Source organism: Stegodyphus dumicola, chromosome 6, assembly GCF_044657685.1.
Source record: "Stegodyphus dumicola isolate Sdum_Otavi_A_Nest chromosome 6, ASM4465768v1".
Taxonomy (NCBI): domain Eukaryota; kingdom Metazoa; phylum Arthropoda; class Arachnida; order Araneae; family Eresidae; genus Stegodyphus; species Stegodyphus dumicola.
The window spans coordinates 101,483,918-101,500,814 of NC_140773.1; the positions used below are offsets into that span (position 1 = coordinate 101,483,918).

Genomic DNA, 16,897 nt, shown 5'->3' on the forward strand with positions numbered 1-16,897 from the left:
TATTGTATACACATAATAATTAGATTAAATTAATGTTAGCTTTTTTTTATCTAATATCCCGTAAAAGATTTGCCAATCTAATGTTTCATTTCTAAGTGCCAAGAATTAAGAACTTTAAACTTCAGCATTTCAAGTATCTGATAGCAAACTGACTTTAAAAAATTCCAAAGGAAAACTAGCTTCAAAATAAATGCATGTTCGATTGATTGACACACCGCCATACATAACTTACCCAATGAAAAGTATATATATCTATGAAATTAATTTAATTAATCAGAATTAATATTAATAACTGCTTGAATAGGTTTACATTTAAATCTATATTGAACGTGTCACAGTAAAAAGAATATCAACAATGGGATTTATCAAATATTTATTTAAAATCACATTCTTTCGTAGGATTACAAAAGTAATTTCTGCAACCCGTAAAAGCGAGGTAAGCACAGCTACCTACTATATATATATAAATATATAAATATATGTATATTTCCCTGAACAAATGCAAAGAATTCACATTCATTTAACTTCTACCCGTTCCAGATGGCTGTTTCTGATTTTTCGTAGGAACAGAATTCTGTCTGAATTCTTCTGGGCACAAACCTATGTAAGGGGAAAATGGTCTACATATGACCTCAAGAACTTCGTGTTGTAAGTCTTCCAAGGTACTAGCATCTGGAAGAGAAGGAACTACATAAATTTTATGCTTATAATATGCTTGTATCTACAATAATCAGTAAAAACTTATTAAAAGATTTCTCATGGTGTTTTCAAATTTTAACAGATTTTTTTTTTACATCGAATTTTATGCATAAATAAAAATTGAAACTTCTAAACTGCTCAATGATAAATTAAGAGTAAAATTTAATAAACTAACACATCTTAGGTTTTAACCTCAGTAGGGTTTTAAGTCCTACTATACTAGATTCCTCCTTTCTAGTTTAGTAAATTTATTTAGTACATTAAAGGAACACTGGTCGTTTAAATATAGATCTAGTTGCTTTTATCTCAAAATGTATGATTCCATCCTTATTATAGTTGAACTTTAATTTGATTTATTCATAGAATGAACAGAAAATAAAAAAACAGAGAATTTGGGGAAGGATTAAATAGGGAAATTGTTACATATTGTAAGCAAATGACAATTATTACTTCTACTGCGTAAAAATATACTTTTCAACAATAAAAAAAATATCGTAAAGTGCATTTTGCTTCTTATTTAAATTTTGCCTTGATTGGAAAGTAATTTTTCAAGATTCGGATTTTAAAATGTTTTCATACTCCGCTTTGCTTTATCTTTGCACATAGAAAAAAAATCTTTCATTTTTCGTAAAGCTTTGTACGTCTGGATGGAGCTCGCCACTCTTAGTAGTTCAATTTTACTTTCATTTCCCATTTTCATGCTCAATGTAGATTAACTATGCAAATTAATTCTGAAACTTTTAAAAAATTAACAGCTATAAACTGATGAAAACTAACAGAAATAACCTTACTACATCTTGCATTGAAATAACATTTAATACGGATGAGAATCTGAAAGCAAAGTACGAATTACTGTGCTATCAGATTTATAATCGAAATAGAAGGTCGCGTAGATAACTAATAAGAAGTTCACTACAAAAATTATCTTCAATGATCCAACGCAGGAAATGCTGCCTCGGAAATGTTATTTGCAAATGTTTAATGTAGGTGTGTGTGTGTGCGATTATGGCAAAGCCTCGAGGGCTATCTGCCTAAGGGGAGGGATGCCTTCGTGGAGGTCTTTCTAAGGGAAACTGGCTCGTATATACGTTACACGCATATTCACAAAACCTACAGACATTTTCGCTACTGGCTGCTCTCATTGGAGGAAACATCTGCTTGGCGGTCATATTTGGAATGGCGAGTTATCGCCCTGTAGGCGTGGTAATTAACGCCAAACAAACGGAAACAGCGTTTATTTCATTCAATATTTTTTTAAGTTTATAAATGAAAGCTTAGAGGAATTGTGTGGAATATATCTTAAATAACCTACTGATCTTATTAATAGTTTATTTGTATTTGAATTTAAACTTTTAAAAGTACGTAATTGTTTTACAAGAAAAGGTGTTTATATCGAGACAGCATATGCACTTTTTCGTTATTTCACTTAGGAAGAGTCTGTTGTGTAAATTTTAATAGCGCATTAATTTATACAAATAAAGAAATATTAAAAAATTAACCAAATGAAAACATTCAGTAAACATTTAAGGATACCTATTCTTTTTACGAGTAAGTATAACTAAAATTATATTTTATTCCATTATGCGCTATATCTATTGAAACGCTTTTCGGGATCTTGGATCGTAATCTTGCTTACTGGTACCTACTACAAAGAGTACAAACCAGTATATAAAAATAAGAAAAATTAACATTAACAAAAATAGAGAAACTAAAGGCGTTTAATTTTTAACACCGTACTTGAAGGCGAAAAGACAAATAATGACAAAGTCATTCAATAAAGTTAAAATAAAAATAAATCCGTATAGAGCAGAGTTTATGAAAGCTACGAGCGGGGATAGAACCGGCGACCTAGAAGTCTGGGAATTATTCTCCCGCTCGTTACCACTAGGCTGCGGTTTCTCCGGTGAATTATGCTCACTTTTTGGTACACGACGCTCAGATACAAATTGTAAAGACGATGAACCAAAAGTCGCCAAGCACTAGATTCTGTAACCCTACCTCTTTTAACCAATCGGAGCAAACAGCAGAAGAAACGGTCTGTAGACTTTGTGAATAAGCACGTTACACATGGAGGAAACGACGAAAACATTCCTGCAGCTAGCCCGTTCGCTGGATTCGAACCTCGGACCGAACTACCAGGGTTAATGTAGGAAAATGGTAATTCGGGGAACGATGGACTCGGCGATAAGCAGCATTTATTTGGGTAGAACTTCGTGTACAACGCTTCATTTGAGGCCAGAAACGCTGAAAACGATATGCGAGAAACCGGCCATTGTGGGAATGATAGATTGAGGTTGTACTGCAACTTATATGGCTCGTAACAGCGATATAGCTCGTAGCTTATATAGCTCGTAACAGCGATATAGCTCGAAACAACGTAACTCAGATCTGTCAGCGCCCCTACACAATTAGGTAAAACGAATTCTCATTTGTAATACAAAAACACGAAGAGAAAACTTGGACAGTCTCCTTGCAGTCCGAAAGTATTGAGCATCTGTTACTGAAAATGTGGTTAGAATTTTATCTAGACCCTGAAGTTAGCCAAGATTCTTTAATTTGTAACTAAATTAAATTTACTGTTTGTAACACAGATTCTGATGGAAGGCTTAAATTTAAACACTCTCCTCGAGGGCTATCTGCTAAGGGGAGGAATGCCTTCGTGGAGGGCTTTCTAAGGGAAACTGGCTCGTATACACGTTACACATGGGGAAAACCACGAAAACGTCAATGCAGCCAGCCCGTTCGCGGGATTCGAGCCTCGGACCGAACTTCCAGCGTTCAGCTACTTTTACCGCTCGGCCGTTGGTGGGCGCGTATGTCTTGATGAGATGTTTACTAAAATTACTTTGACTGAAGTCCAAATATTATATGCTACTGAAACTGCTATATGTATTCTATTCTTCGCAAGCAGTAGAGAACTTTTATACTGTAATTCACTTTTTGTGCCTTTTATACTGTAATTCACTTTTTGTAAAATACATATTGTAATAATCATTTAAGTTCAATTAATGTTTCTACTCTGTTGCGTCTCTTTATTAAAATCTAACCAACATCTTCAGGCACAATAAATATTCAAAAGCAACAAAATCTAGCTATATTATTTTAATAGATTAAGTAAGCTACAGATGGGATTAAAGTACAACGATTTTACAAAATTTTGAGTGGCACATAGTTAAGATTGATAAAGACTAAGATTTTACAAATGCTCTAATTTCAAATTCAGTCTTCTTTCTTCACTATCCATTCTTGTAAACCTATGATGAGCTGAGCCTTAAACTTTTTCACACTTACTTAGAGGAGATTCATGTAAGGGGCTAGCAATCAAAAGCACCAGTTAATTTTAAGATGTTGTTTTTAAGTTCAAAATATAAATATATGTCAATAATATAAGAACTATTATATTTTTATTGCGTTTTCTATTAAATATATCTTCAATAAAGAAGCTAAAGTGTACGTGTTTATTGTTTTAAAAGTTAGGCAAACTTCAGCTTCAGATAAAAGCTGGTTTTCTACGAAATATCTGTTTTCAAACACAAAGACATTCTACGTCATTTCATCAGAAGTATTCGCGTAAATATGCAAAACAAAAGTTAATAATAATAAAAAAAATGCAATTATGAAATTGCATTAAATATATTGCATAAACAGAAAAGAAAGATTAAAATTTTTAAAACATGGCATTGGATAACTTTGGAAAAAATAAAGATTAGATTAGTCCATAATGACTCTTTTACAGATTATAACGTTTTGAGGCTTTTAAGATTCTTTATCAGTGTGGTTAAAGTACAGTACAAAGTCCATAATCCAGACTCGTTGGGACTTCGGCGATTCCGGATTAGGAGTTTTTCCGGATTATAGATCATGAATTTAAATCTGGTAAGATGGCATGTAGAAATTATACAATTAAAAATATGAAACCGTAATTTATGAAATAAACAGCAATTATGATCAAATTATATCAAATTTTGCAATTTAATAATAAAATAAAAATTCAGTCACTGCAGATATAAGAAAAGTGTAATTAACGTTTTGCTAAAAATGAATTCCTGAAAGAAGACGGATAACTTTAACATCAGTTACACACAAATATAAAATCATATATAATATTATTAAAAATTAAGAACATCATTTTGAGTTTGACTACTCTGTGTAGATTAATGGTTTAAACAATACTTAAAATATAATCATCGACTAAAAGCATAAAATTTATTTTCGTTGTGTTTATTAATGATAATAAAACAAAATTTAATTTTTTGAATTTGAAAACAACTTGTATGTCATTAATATTGCTTCAATAAAGAACAAAATTAATACTTTAAAAGAAAAGACTGAGAATATAATATTAAAACGGAAAAGTTATCTAAAATGAAAATGGTATATAGTGATACCTATAATAAAAATAATATCATTCATGAGTTTTCATAATCACTACTTGAGATGAAAATGAAATTTCATTAGATCCAAAATGAAATGTGTTTGAAAACTGCTTTCAGAGTTAATTTTGAATCGTATGACGAATGTTGACTTTCAGCTGAAACTGTATAGAAACTAACGTGGGTTTATTGCATTTTATTTTAAGTCTGAACAGGTTAGTCTAGATTTTAATAAAAGCTGCATCTTTACCAAAGCAAATATTTAAATGCATGAGCAAATTTCGCGTCCCTAAATTAATGCTTTAAGATAGAAAACGTGTTACAAAAAATGATTTATGAAAAGTATAAAACATATCAAAATTTAATCAGTGAAATTTATATTTTACTCACGGAAGCATAAGAAATGTAGGATTTATAGTTTTAATTTCTCTCATCTGGTTGTATTTAAAAGCTTTATTCATATAAATTTTTAATGACATACCTCACCACCAGTCTTCAGCTTCTTCCCAGCCTCCACCTCCACCACCACTCGGCCAATCGCCCCCGCCACCGGCCCAGTCACCACCGCCACCAGAAGGCCAATCTTCAGCACCTGATGGCCAACCACCACCACCGCCGCCGCCACCTTTTCCGCCACCTCCTCCTTTACCACCTCCACCAGAGGGCCATCCGCCGGCTCCTCCTGACGGCCAGCCTCCTCCTCCTCCTCCTCCTTTTCCTCCACCTCCTTTGCCATTCCCGCCTGACGCAGGTGCAGTAGGAATTGTAAATGTTAGAAGAGTGACAGCCCCACCACCATTTCCACCTCCTTTACCTCCTCCAGAAGGCCAACCACCTCCGCCACCTTTACCGCCTCCGCCTGAAGGCCATCCTCCTCCACCTCCACCTTTTCCACCTCCACCTTTACCGCCGCCTCCTGATGACCAACCTCCACCACCTCCGCCTTTACCACCGCCTCCTGACGGCCATCCTCCTCCTCCGCCACCTTTTCCACCGCCTTTTCCACCTCCTTTTCCACCTCCACCAGCAGATGTTGCTGTGAGAGTAAGAGGAATGGCGAGAACAGTAATCCCACCTCCTGTATCTCCTTTAGTGCCACTACCTCCGCCGTTGCTCCATCCTCCTCCGCCACCCCCTCCAGAACTCCATCCTCCTCCGGAAACTAAAGCGCCGAGAATACAAACGATCAAAAGATGCAATAGAATCTGAAAGAAAGAGAGAAAAAGTATATATAGACAAAGTCCTTAAAAATCAATTTTGAAAACACTATCTTAAAATTTCAGATGCCGTTAGCTCTAGAACATAGCAATAGTATGGTTGCTTAATTATAAAATTATAAGTAATTCTTATTCTGGGTAAGAAGCTAAGCAACACGAATATACATTTAAGCACATTTTGTCAAAGTAACTATTTTTATCTTTATTGTCAAAGTAACTATTTTCCAAAACGTGTTTCATTATTCAAAATAAGATCATTTTGAACATTTATTTCTGATTCTAGGCTATAGGATTTATTAAACTGAATATATTTAGAAATTATAGCCAGACACATAAAATTCAGTAGTATTGAACAAATTTATAAAAATATTTATACTAGGCTCTATTGCCATAAAAGCAACAAAGATGGAAGAAACCGCCTTAAATAGTGCATCTGTAATTTTTATACATTATTTAGAAGTAAATGTTTCAAATTTTGGGCTACCACTAATATATTATTCATTAGGAAAGTGTGATAATGAAGGTTTTATCAAATGACATTTCAATAAAACTGTTTGGTATATGAATGCAATTACTGCACCCATCATATAAGCGATATGGGGATTTATTTTGTGTAGTTTTACAATTAATTTCTTTAAGCTTGACGTTACATCAGCAGACAATTTGAGGTCGATTAAATAATCCTTATTTTCTAACTAAATAAATAAGGCAAAATTACTCAAATATTTTACCTTTCATTCATTTTAGCCATTTCACTGTAGTATATAAAGGAAGATTCACAAAATAGAGCATTTAATTTTATTATAGATGTGATAACCTTTTGCTGCAACTGAAATTACTCGTACTTGTTTAAAATTGTTAATTTTTTAACAAAGGGTTTGTGGATGTGTAATACATTGATACGTAAAAAGTTAGGAAACAAGGTATCCTCTATACATGTCATATTCTTTCTTACCAGCCACTGCTCGCTCGCCGTCTATCATCACAAAAATTAACTTTTGAGCTACTTTTTTATCTACTAAAACAATTTTTAAAATATAAAATATATTCTCCAAGTTAGTGGAAGCATTTAAAAATTTTTCCTTTACAGAAAAATCATTCAACATCATCTTTATATAAATTGCTAATAATCCTATATCTGTTTAATTCATGCTATTGCAAAGATAGGCAAATGCATTTTTCCATATCATTTATTAATTCTGTTTCTATGAGTCGCAAATGCTTCAGTTCTGTTTATGATTGATATGAATACTCTAACGATTTTAAAGCTGAAACTATTTCCGTTTTGTTTTATAAATCTATCAAAAAACGATTCCAGTTGTTCCTAATATAAGCTTCTTTTACTATCGTTTGTCTATTTAATGATTTGTTATTATTAACTAAAGGATTCACAACATTTTTTGATGCAGTGTCTGCTTCCTGGATTTTAGTGCTGTAGCGTTTATGAGCAAAATGTTTTGGAGGGAATGGTCACTGTAGAATTTAGAGACGAACTCCGATTTCGTTAAATTTCTTAAGTAATCATCGGGCATTCAGTACTAAAAATGTAATGAACAGTTTTAAAATATCTTTCTAGACTGAGTGATTTGCGCACTTTTGGAACGACAAAGAAGCATCTTAAATGCTCATAGAGACAGAAGTCGGAGGGTCTTGGGCTCGAATCCAGGTACGGCGGAAGTATATTTTTTAGCTATAATTTGCTAAAGAAATTGTATGATATGTATTGTTATTTAAGAAAAAAATGCACATAAGAAATCACTTGCACATTTAATATAATCCAGTTACTCTCACGAAGGTAGAAATATGTACAGTCGTGTACAAAGAGTCAGATTAGCTTATATAAACTGCTCAGATTACAACCAAGTTATGCAAGTTAACATTACATGAAAGGTTGTTTATGGGCTTGAAAGTTTAACAGTAATTCATGCCAACAAAGAAAACGCCCAGCTGCTTTCGAAGATTTAGCAGACGACACTTTTCATCACAATCATAGTATTTTCCACTTGCTATTCGAGTTTGCTAAGCGATTTGTAGAGAGGAATGATCTGGGATATTATCTGAAGAAAGTTGTTCTTCATAATTATAATATTACAAGGAGCCTAATTTTTTAACGTTATTTTCCAGAAGCTATTCAACCATTAATTTGTAAATTCTCTCATTAGTTGTAACCCTACAAGTAGAGTTTTGTTGAATTTTTAATCTATCTCTGACAGCAGGATGGTTTTAGTCGACAGGATGAACTGCCTAAAAGAAAAGAAATAACTTTCCGCGAAAGTATCGTTAAGTAGACATAATTTATAAAAATAAAGTAGCACAGATTTATAACATTTAATTTTTAAATTTGATTGAATTCATTAGCATAAAAGTTTCACCGTCTGAAAATACCAACGTATGCTAGTTTTTTAAGCGTGTGCCTCCTTCATGCTGTAAAAATAATACGTGCGTCGGTATCAATATTTATATTCAGAAGAATTTGAATACAAGAAAAATAAATTAAATCTATTCAGAATACTACTTTTTCTTATAAGAATTAAAAAAATCAGGCTTTTAAAATTATTTTAATGCTTTTCCTGAAACATTATAATAAATTTAAAAGGTCTGATTATTTAAATTGAAGTAGCAACACTGAATAGCAGCATTTTTGAAAGTGAAATAGCAACATTTAAAATCAACAGAAACGAAAAATTACCAATCAAGTACCGTTATGAAGAATCGTATTATTTTGTTATTAAAATGGATTATTGTATAATAAAGTACTTTATTTATTCAAGCTGTCGCAAGTTTTGGAAGGAAAACACATCGTATTATTTTGTTCGTATTATTTTGTTATTAAAATGGATTATTGTATAATAAAGTACTTTATTTATTCAAACTGTCGCAAGTTTTGGAAGGAAAATACATTTAAGAAGAATAAAGTAAAATAAGATTTAATCTTTCTTTTCCTATACTCCGATCAATTGTACTATAGCTTCAAATATCTACTAGAAAGTCATTTTTATTCCTCTTACCCAAAATGACGTCCTATCACTAATGCCGTATTTTACAAAAATATCTGATTTCATGCGCTGAGATTTAGTTTTTCCTAATAAATTTTCGCATCAAGCCTCAATGGTTTAAAATTTTTATCAACAAACAAATGTATTGCGAAACATTTATTAGTTCATGGGCACTAATGCTAGTGGTTGATTTTACGGGTGCTTTATAATACTACTCTAATTTTCGAATCACAAAAAGTTTGCATCATCGACTAATTTAATATAACAAGTTTTGCATAGCATTCCCAAAGTCGCAGTGCCATCTATAATGCATCGAAAGTCCATGCTAGCGATATACGCTTCGCTCCTTGCCACGATAAAATTCATGATTTTCTTCTGATGTTATTGTCAAAAGTCACAACAACAACAGTGACGAATTTGCATCTCCCCAGCAAAAATGCTGTCGAAACTTATTTGTACAAAATAAGATGCTTATAATATATCCGATGCATAGCAATATGCTTCAAATTACGCAACTGTTAAATCAGAAGTTAAAAATGTAAGGAAAAAGAATTACGCGTTTAAGTATTTCACCTCGAACACCCAATAGTGAAGTTCAAACAAAATTGTTTCACTCACCCGTTCCATGAGTTAGCTGACTTGGTCTTCGAATGTTACGTCATTACCTAACGGGACTTCTTATATCCACCTCGCCAAGTCATACCTCATCGAACACACTCACCAATACATGTATGTTTTGCTTCTTCCAAAACCACACAAAAAATTCGAATTTCTGCCATACTTCCTTACAATTCTTATAACACACACATTACCACGGTTGATGGTTGGTGGTAAACCATCCGAAAAATATATGCCATATCTAAAAATCATTGCCATTTCCTCTTAATAAATTACAGTTTAGATCTTCATCTTGCAAAATATTCATGCACTTTCTTTCCTTCTTTATGTATCAGAGGGTGCGTTTCGGAAATTGTTTTCTTCCCGTCTCTTTAAGTGAGCGATGGCTATTTTTTCCCTTTTATTCTTATAGCTTCATGGAACATGATTCAGAAATTTGCAAGGCGTGCCTTTATCTTCGCTGTAAATAATTACAGATCTCAGAATAAACTAAATGCTGTACATAAAAAAGCAAATAGTCATCATTATAAATTCGTTTTCCGGATGGTGTATATCACATTTAGGTCAATATGTATGACGAACTGGAATTTATGCTCAAATGGATATAAAATTTCATGTAAAATCATGTAAAAGAATAAGCGACACAATTTTGAGTTGTATAAACTTATGACATAATCTTCCTCGCTATTACTACATTTATAATTTCGCTATTTTAATTTTCTGCTCTTTTAGTTCACTTGAAATGTTCCGCAACTTTTTTCTGTTTTAAACTAGCTAGCAAGGAATGTTCCACACTTTGCTCGCGGCTATTATTTAAATCATTCTCACTTTCAATTTGAGTTAAATTTTTGTAATTGCTTCCACTATTTTATATTCCAAAACCAAATAAGTAAGGAAAAGAGTGTTCATGAATGATTGTTCTAATTACAGAGTGTTATAAACTCTCCAATATTTACCTACATTCGAACACAATTCTTAAATTTACCGTATCAGTATGAAAGATTTTATGGTGCAGCTACGCATTGCAAGTTTCCCTACAATTAGAATATTTTGAAAGAAATTCAGCGGCAGCCTTCCTACAGTCCGTTACTTTAAAACAGGCACTATCGGCCAAAATTCAAAGGCTTATTACCTCTTTCTTTCTGTGCGGTGATAACGACTCACGTTTGGATTAAACTCACGTTTATCTCAAAGAAACATTAGTCCAAATGCTATCGAAACGTGTATGTGTGTGTAAATGAAAAAAACGCCCTTTTGGGCGTAATATAAAACCTGAAAGCTTTCAGATTTTTATTTTTTAATTTATTTCTTTTTGAGATTAAGACTTTCATTAATTAAAAATACACTCACAGAATGACACGCAGCTTTTAACATTTTAGAATAATTTTTTTAACATCTAGAACATCACCTCATTCAGAAAATAGTTAAAAATCGAATGCATGCAATTTCTCTAAAAGAACTTTAAAATTTATTCACGTAGTATTGCCACTATATGTTTGCACAAGGAATTTATTTCGAAGCAACTTTTTATATATGAGATCGGATACTTATGGATCTACCTATCAGTTAAGTATATTGTTAAAATTTAAGTGAAGGTAAAAATTACTAAGCACACTGCAAATGCACGTATAGGATAAAAGAATCTCGCGTCCACAACGACAAAAAAGTTTGAAGAATGTTAGATCACTTTAACGTCAAGTTTTAAAAAAATTATTCATACAAAATTCTCATAAAAAAGAAGTCCGAAATGGGAAAAGGAAAAGAAATATAGTCTTTTCAGTCAAAGGCCTTATAGTAGCACACAGTTTTAAAAACTTTAGATTATTCCGCTCATGGAACCTCGAAATTTATAACTAAATATGTATTCAAAAAGCTTTATGTTTGTGTTCAATTTAATTAAGATCATATCTTCACTCTGCTGTCAAATGTATCAAATATTGCGCTGTTGGTAAAAAACGAAAGCGATTCTGAAACTTTTATTATAACTTCGATGACCCCTTTCGCACAAAAATAAAAATTCTAAAGTGCTTCAAAAGTACTATAAATCACTTATTGACAATGAAGGCCGAGGGATTTTAAGTGTAATGAAAATATTGGGCTACATTTCAAAGTAATTTCTTTTAGGGGAGAAGAATAATTAAGATCCTGTACATTTGACAAGGCGCTCATGAAATAGAGCTTCAAAGAAAATCGATACTCATTCACAAAGAAAATATTATTCTTCTTTCCCCGCGTTCAATATAGACACTAATAAATGAAATGAACGGTCCTTCTCTCAACAACATTGTACGTCCCTAACCACTTTGCGCGAATCTTTCTCTGTTGAAGGTAACGAAGCTTATTGGAAATTAGCTTTGCCTAATGTGTTTCTAAACCGTATTTTCTTTATTGAAGATGCTCTGAACTAAAACAGTTATACACTTTTCATTGTACTATTGAAATACTGAAAAATACGTGTAGGAAATATTGCACGTAAATTACTGTTTATACTTGAGATTATTCAGATTCTCAACTTTGGTCATATTACCGAATACAAAGAACACACAATTCCAGGTCAACAAGGACAAAAATCCTCTTGTACTCCAAAAGCGTTTCAATGTTCTACATGGAAAACGTAAAATTACTACTAACAACTTCTACAACGGATTTCCTAGCCTTTACGCACTTCCTAAATTTCACAAGACCCCTGTTAAATTCAGATTTATCGTCAATTTTGGATAACTGGATTGCTTTCTTTTTCAGGCCAAATATGTATTTACAATGCAATTCAAAAGATAATTTTTTTTTTTTTTTTTTTTTTTTTTTTTTTTTTTTTTTTGCTTGCCATGTTTTTAGGTCAAAGAAAAATAATGCATCAGCTTAATTTTAATTGGACAAAAATAGATTTTGCTTTAAAATGCAAACTATTTCTACTTGCGTAAAACAAAATATACATAACACTATATTTATAAATTAAGTTTGTAATAGTCCTTTAACCCTCTATTTTAGTTTGATTATTTCCCCTTTAACAAGCTAATTTCCTCTTTTTAATAAATTAACCTTTAATTTGATTAATTCCTCTTTAGTACAAATAGTAATTGCCTATAAGTCATTTCAAAATTAGTCATTCCAAAATCAGGAATTCTCTCTTGATTCTTATAAAACGTTTATGATACATATACTTGCATACCACTTCAGTCAATAATGGTTTTAAATCTGGGAAATAAAACTTATTATTAACCAATACGTCATATTCCCTCTTTCGCTTCTGTCCTTCCAACCTGCTTACATTTAGCTTCTGCATTTTGTTCTTCAGATATTAAAAATGTAATAACTCATTGAAGTACGGACGAGCTCAAACCAGTTTATCCGTGTTTACTTAAAAATATTCTGCTACAATACAAACATCCTTTTGTCGAGAAATAAAAGAATTATTCTGTGGACCAAGCTTGCAAATATCTATCTCTGTCTGTCTTCTATCTAAAAATATATATAATGTTAAGATAGTGCATATATAGTGCATATATATATATATATATATATATATAGATAGATAGATAGATATGATCTTTACTACAATTTAATTAAGCAAGAACTACAAAGTACTTCTATCTCTAAAAATAATTAACAAATTTACCGGTTGTCCTTGAGTGTGCTAATTAGTAAAGAGATTTCACTTTTAATATCATGAATGTCTGGAAATATTTAAATTTCAAATGTTTAATTTAATAGCAGCGAACTTAAAATCTCTTCTTTTGTCAAATATTTGTATGGTGTGTTGATTAATAATTTTCAAATCAAGATAATCTATTACATGTTGATTAGTATTAGTTGAATTAAGTTTGAGAATGCTTGTAGAGTCATTAGATATTTTTTTCGGAAGGAGGAGAAGTGAAAAAGAGCAACACCTTCGCCGGGAATTGAACCGCGGACTTCTGGAATATGCGTTCAGCGTGCAAACCACCACATCGCGAAGGCATGCCAAGAAGGCGGGAGAAATGCCTTATGTTCTCCCCCTTTTAAAGGGCGACTGGGGTTTTAGGGAACCCAATCGCCAAATCCTGGATGTGAGAATCATCATCCAAATCTTTTTAGTTCGTGCACCACTGTAGAGTCATTAGGTATTTTTTCGGAAGCAGGAGAATTAAAAATGAGCAACACCTTCGCCGGTAAACGAACCGCGAACCTCTGGAATGCGCGTCCAGCGTGCAGACCAGCACACCACGAAGGCATGCCAAGAAGGCGGGAGAAATAAGGGCTTGCTAAGAACGCGGGACCTTATATGCTAAGATAGATTTTTTTAGTCTTTCTATCACCTTGTTATTATTGGAGATAATATCCTCTGTGTACCTGTAAGTATTTCAAATAGCAAATTCTGGAGTGCCTCTTAGTGTTATGGGTGAAAAATTCCGTATAGAAATTTGGCTTTCATATTCATTACACATGAAAATCTTTGCCAGCTTTTAATGTATCCAATTTCAAGTTGGATTATATTGAAAAAAAAAAAAAAAGAAAAGAAAAGACTCAGACTCGAGGTACAAAGTGAGCGTTGAATGCATTTTTTAGTTACAATCAAGAAAATACTATTTACTCATGATATTTTGAGGAACTTGAAATTTCAGGGCTAAACTCATAACGTTTGGAGGGTTAATTTTAGTTGTCATTTATACTCTTGTGTAAACAGAAATAAATTACAAATTTGTGTTGAGCTGTTAGAGCCCACGGGAAATCCTCTGATCTGTAGAAAAATATTATTATGCAATTTAATAAAGTTACTGAAAAACGTACATTGAAGGAGAGTTTTCCAAATTTTCAATACTAACTATTGAGTAAACTTGTGGATATAATTTTGGAATTTCTAGCAGACTGCCGAAAATGTGTTTAAGAGAAAAAGATGTATAAAAGTTTTCAAAGTCGTAGCACTTTATTTCATGAATGCTTAATTTGTTAATAGCGTGTATAACTGGTAGGTTATTGTTAATGATCCAGCTATAATTGTATTGTTTGTTGACTAAATTATGAATTAATGTGCAAATCTTTTTAGCTTTTATGCAAAGATGTAACTAATATTTTCTTATAATTGTTGGTATCGGGGAATAAATCTGAATTTAGCAGGAACTTTATGAACTTTAGGAAGTGCATATAGATTAGCCATTCTGTTGCAACTTGGAAAAAGTGAAATTCTCATTTTTTTGTGAAATGCTAAAAATGTTTTAACAATCGCAGTCTCTTGCATCTTGGTGCGCTTGTAGGTAAAGGTGCCGCTAGTTCTTTCTCCAATATCCGAGCATAACATTTTTGCATATAATGCTCCAATATTTGAGCAATATATTTTTTACATATAAAGTTATTGCTAGCTTTATCTGTTCTTGTGATAGTAAAATGCTGCTGTAATTCCTGAATTTGTTGTTTAATCTGAGTTCATTGCACATTGTCAAGAAACATGAATTTGATAGTATGTCGCTTGAGTTGAGAAATAACTGCTGACTTCCATTCCATATAAGTTGCATTGGGTAGATTAAATCTGTAGCTAGCCTGAGAATGAATTCATTAACATTTTCTATGATGCTATTAATGCATATAGTTTTGCCGATAGTCATACATAAATTTAGTTCCTTTTTGCATGACTTCGTAGATGACGGCTCTTTATGATATGAAGATCACCTGTGAGCACATGCTGATGGTGAGGATCAATGAAATCAACATAATCTGGAGACTGGTAATTACATGTAGCTGTAGAATTAATCATGATGATCAACCAATAAGTTACTTAAAGTCTTCTGATACTTAAAGGTAGCTGAAACTTTAATATTATTTGCTGGAAAGTAGTTTTGACAGCGTCTGAAGATCCTATTGAAATTTATTCTATGCTGCCGAGTTTGGGTAAAGGAAGTTAATTTTACAGAAAATTTTGCTTGTATTAAGTCTATTGGATAATTTATACTTGCAGAAATCTAGAATCGTTTACAATAATGTATCCTTTGCAATTTAATTTAGCTTCTAGTTTATGTAAGAAATTATTAGTGCGGGCATGTAACCATGTGATTAAATTTTTTGTGAAATTAGCAGAATCAAAGAAAATACTTACGAAAGAGAATAATCTTGCAAAATCTAGAGTAAGGATTCTGTTATTACGCTTACTACCACCTCTTTTTCCTCGTAGAGTTCTAGTATCACAGAGATTAAAATTGATGCACTTAAAAGTGTGCGCATTTTCAATTTGTTTACTGTAGGTATTCAAGCCCATATGGGTAAACTGTTTTAAATAGCAGCATGTAAATAGATTCCAGAAGCAGTGTAGTTTTTAAACTGGGAACAATTTCCAAAATGTCTAAGCTAATTTTATTGAAAAATCACGCTGTTGGAAGTGTTTCAGAACTGCACTGTTAATTTCAGTTGCTATATTATTAATATTTGTGCGACAATTTAAAGTAGAATTTTTTTTATTCTAAAGAATATTGTTTATTCTAAAGTTAAGTCTGCTTTCGGTCTGCCATAAGTACTTAATATTACAGATATTTTAAGTCATTAGATAAATACTATTAAATGCTCTTCAAAGATCAAACTTGATTGTTGTTGCAGGGTTACTGGGCATGGCCTTAAGTTTTCATGCAAGTCATATTGCAGAATGTTATTTATGAGAATCTATGTGTGTGATACGAGTTCATTGATTAAAAGTACAGAAGAGCTAATCTGCAGTACACTGAATTTTTGTAGCAAAATACTTAAACTGAATTTTGTTTAATTCAGTAAACTGAAAGGAAGAAAAATCTAGGAAATTTAAATAAATTTTAAGAAAAAAAAATAAAAATTTAAATACACCTTAAGCCAAAAAATATATAAAATAAATGTTAAAGCCAAAAATTACATAAATCTAAGTTAATTGTAAGCCAAAACATATATAAAACTATTAGCCATTGCTTCTCAAACAATGGAAAAAGAATGGAAAGAGTATAAAAATAGAAAATGTAAAAAATAGGAGTAAGCTTGTCAGTCCACCAAACAAAGCGCTTTA

At 32.2% G+C, this 16,897-nt stretch overlaps 1 protein-coding gene across 1 annotated transcript in view; it reads right to left on the minus strand.

The window, feature by feature from the left end:
- Positions 1 to 356: 356 nt before the first annotated feature.
- The window catches only part of LOC118184237 (uncharacterized), a 33,387-nt gene continuing 16,846 nt past the window's right edge, over positions 357 to 16,897 (minus strand). The window contains exons 2-3 of the mRNA XM_035354201.2: positions 5,554 to 6,277; positions 357 to 672 (exon numbers count right to left, since the gene is read on the minus strand). Of these exons, the coding sequence (XP_035210092.2) occupies positions 5,555 to 6,277 (723 nt within the window). The 3' untranslated portion in view covers positions 357 to 672; position 5,554. The remainder of the gene's footprint in view (positions 673 to 5,553; positions 6,278 to 16,897) is intronic.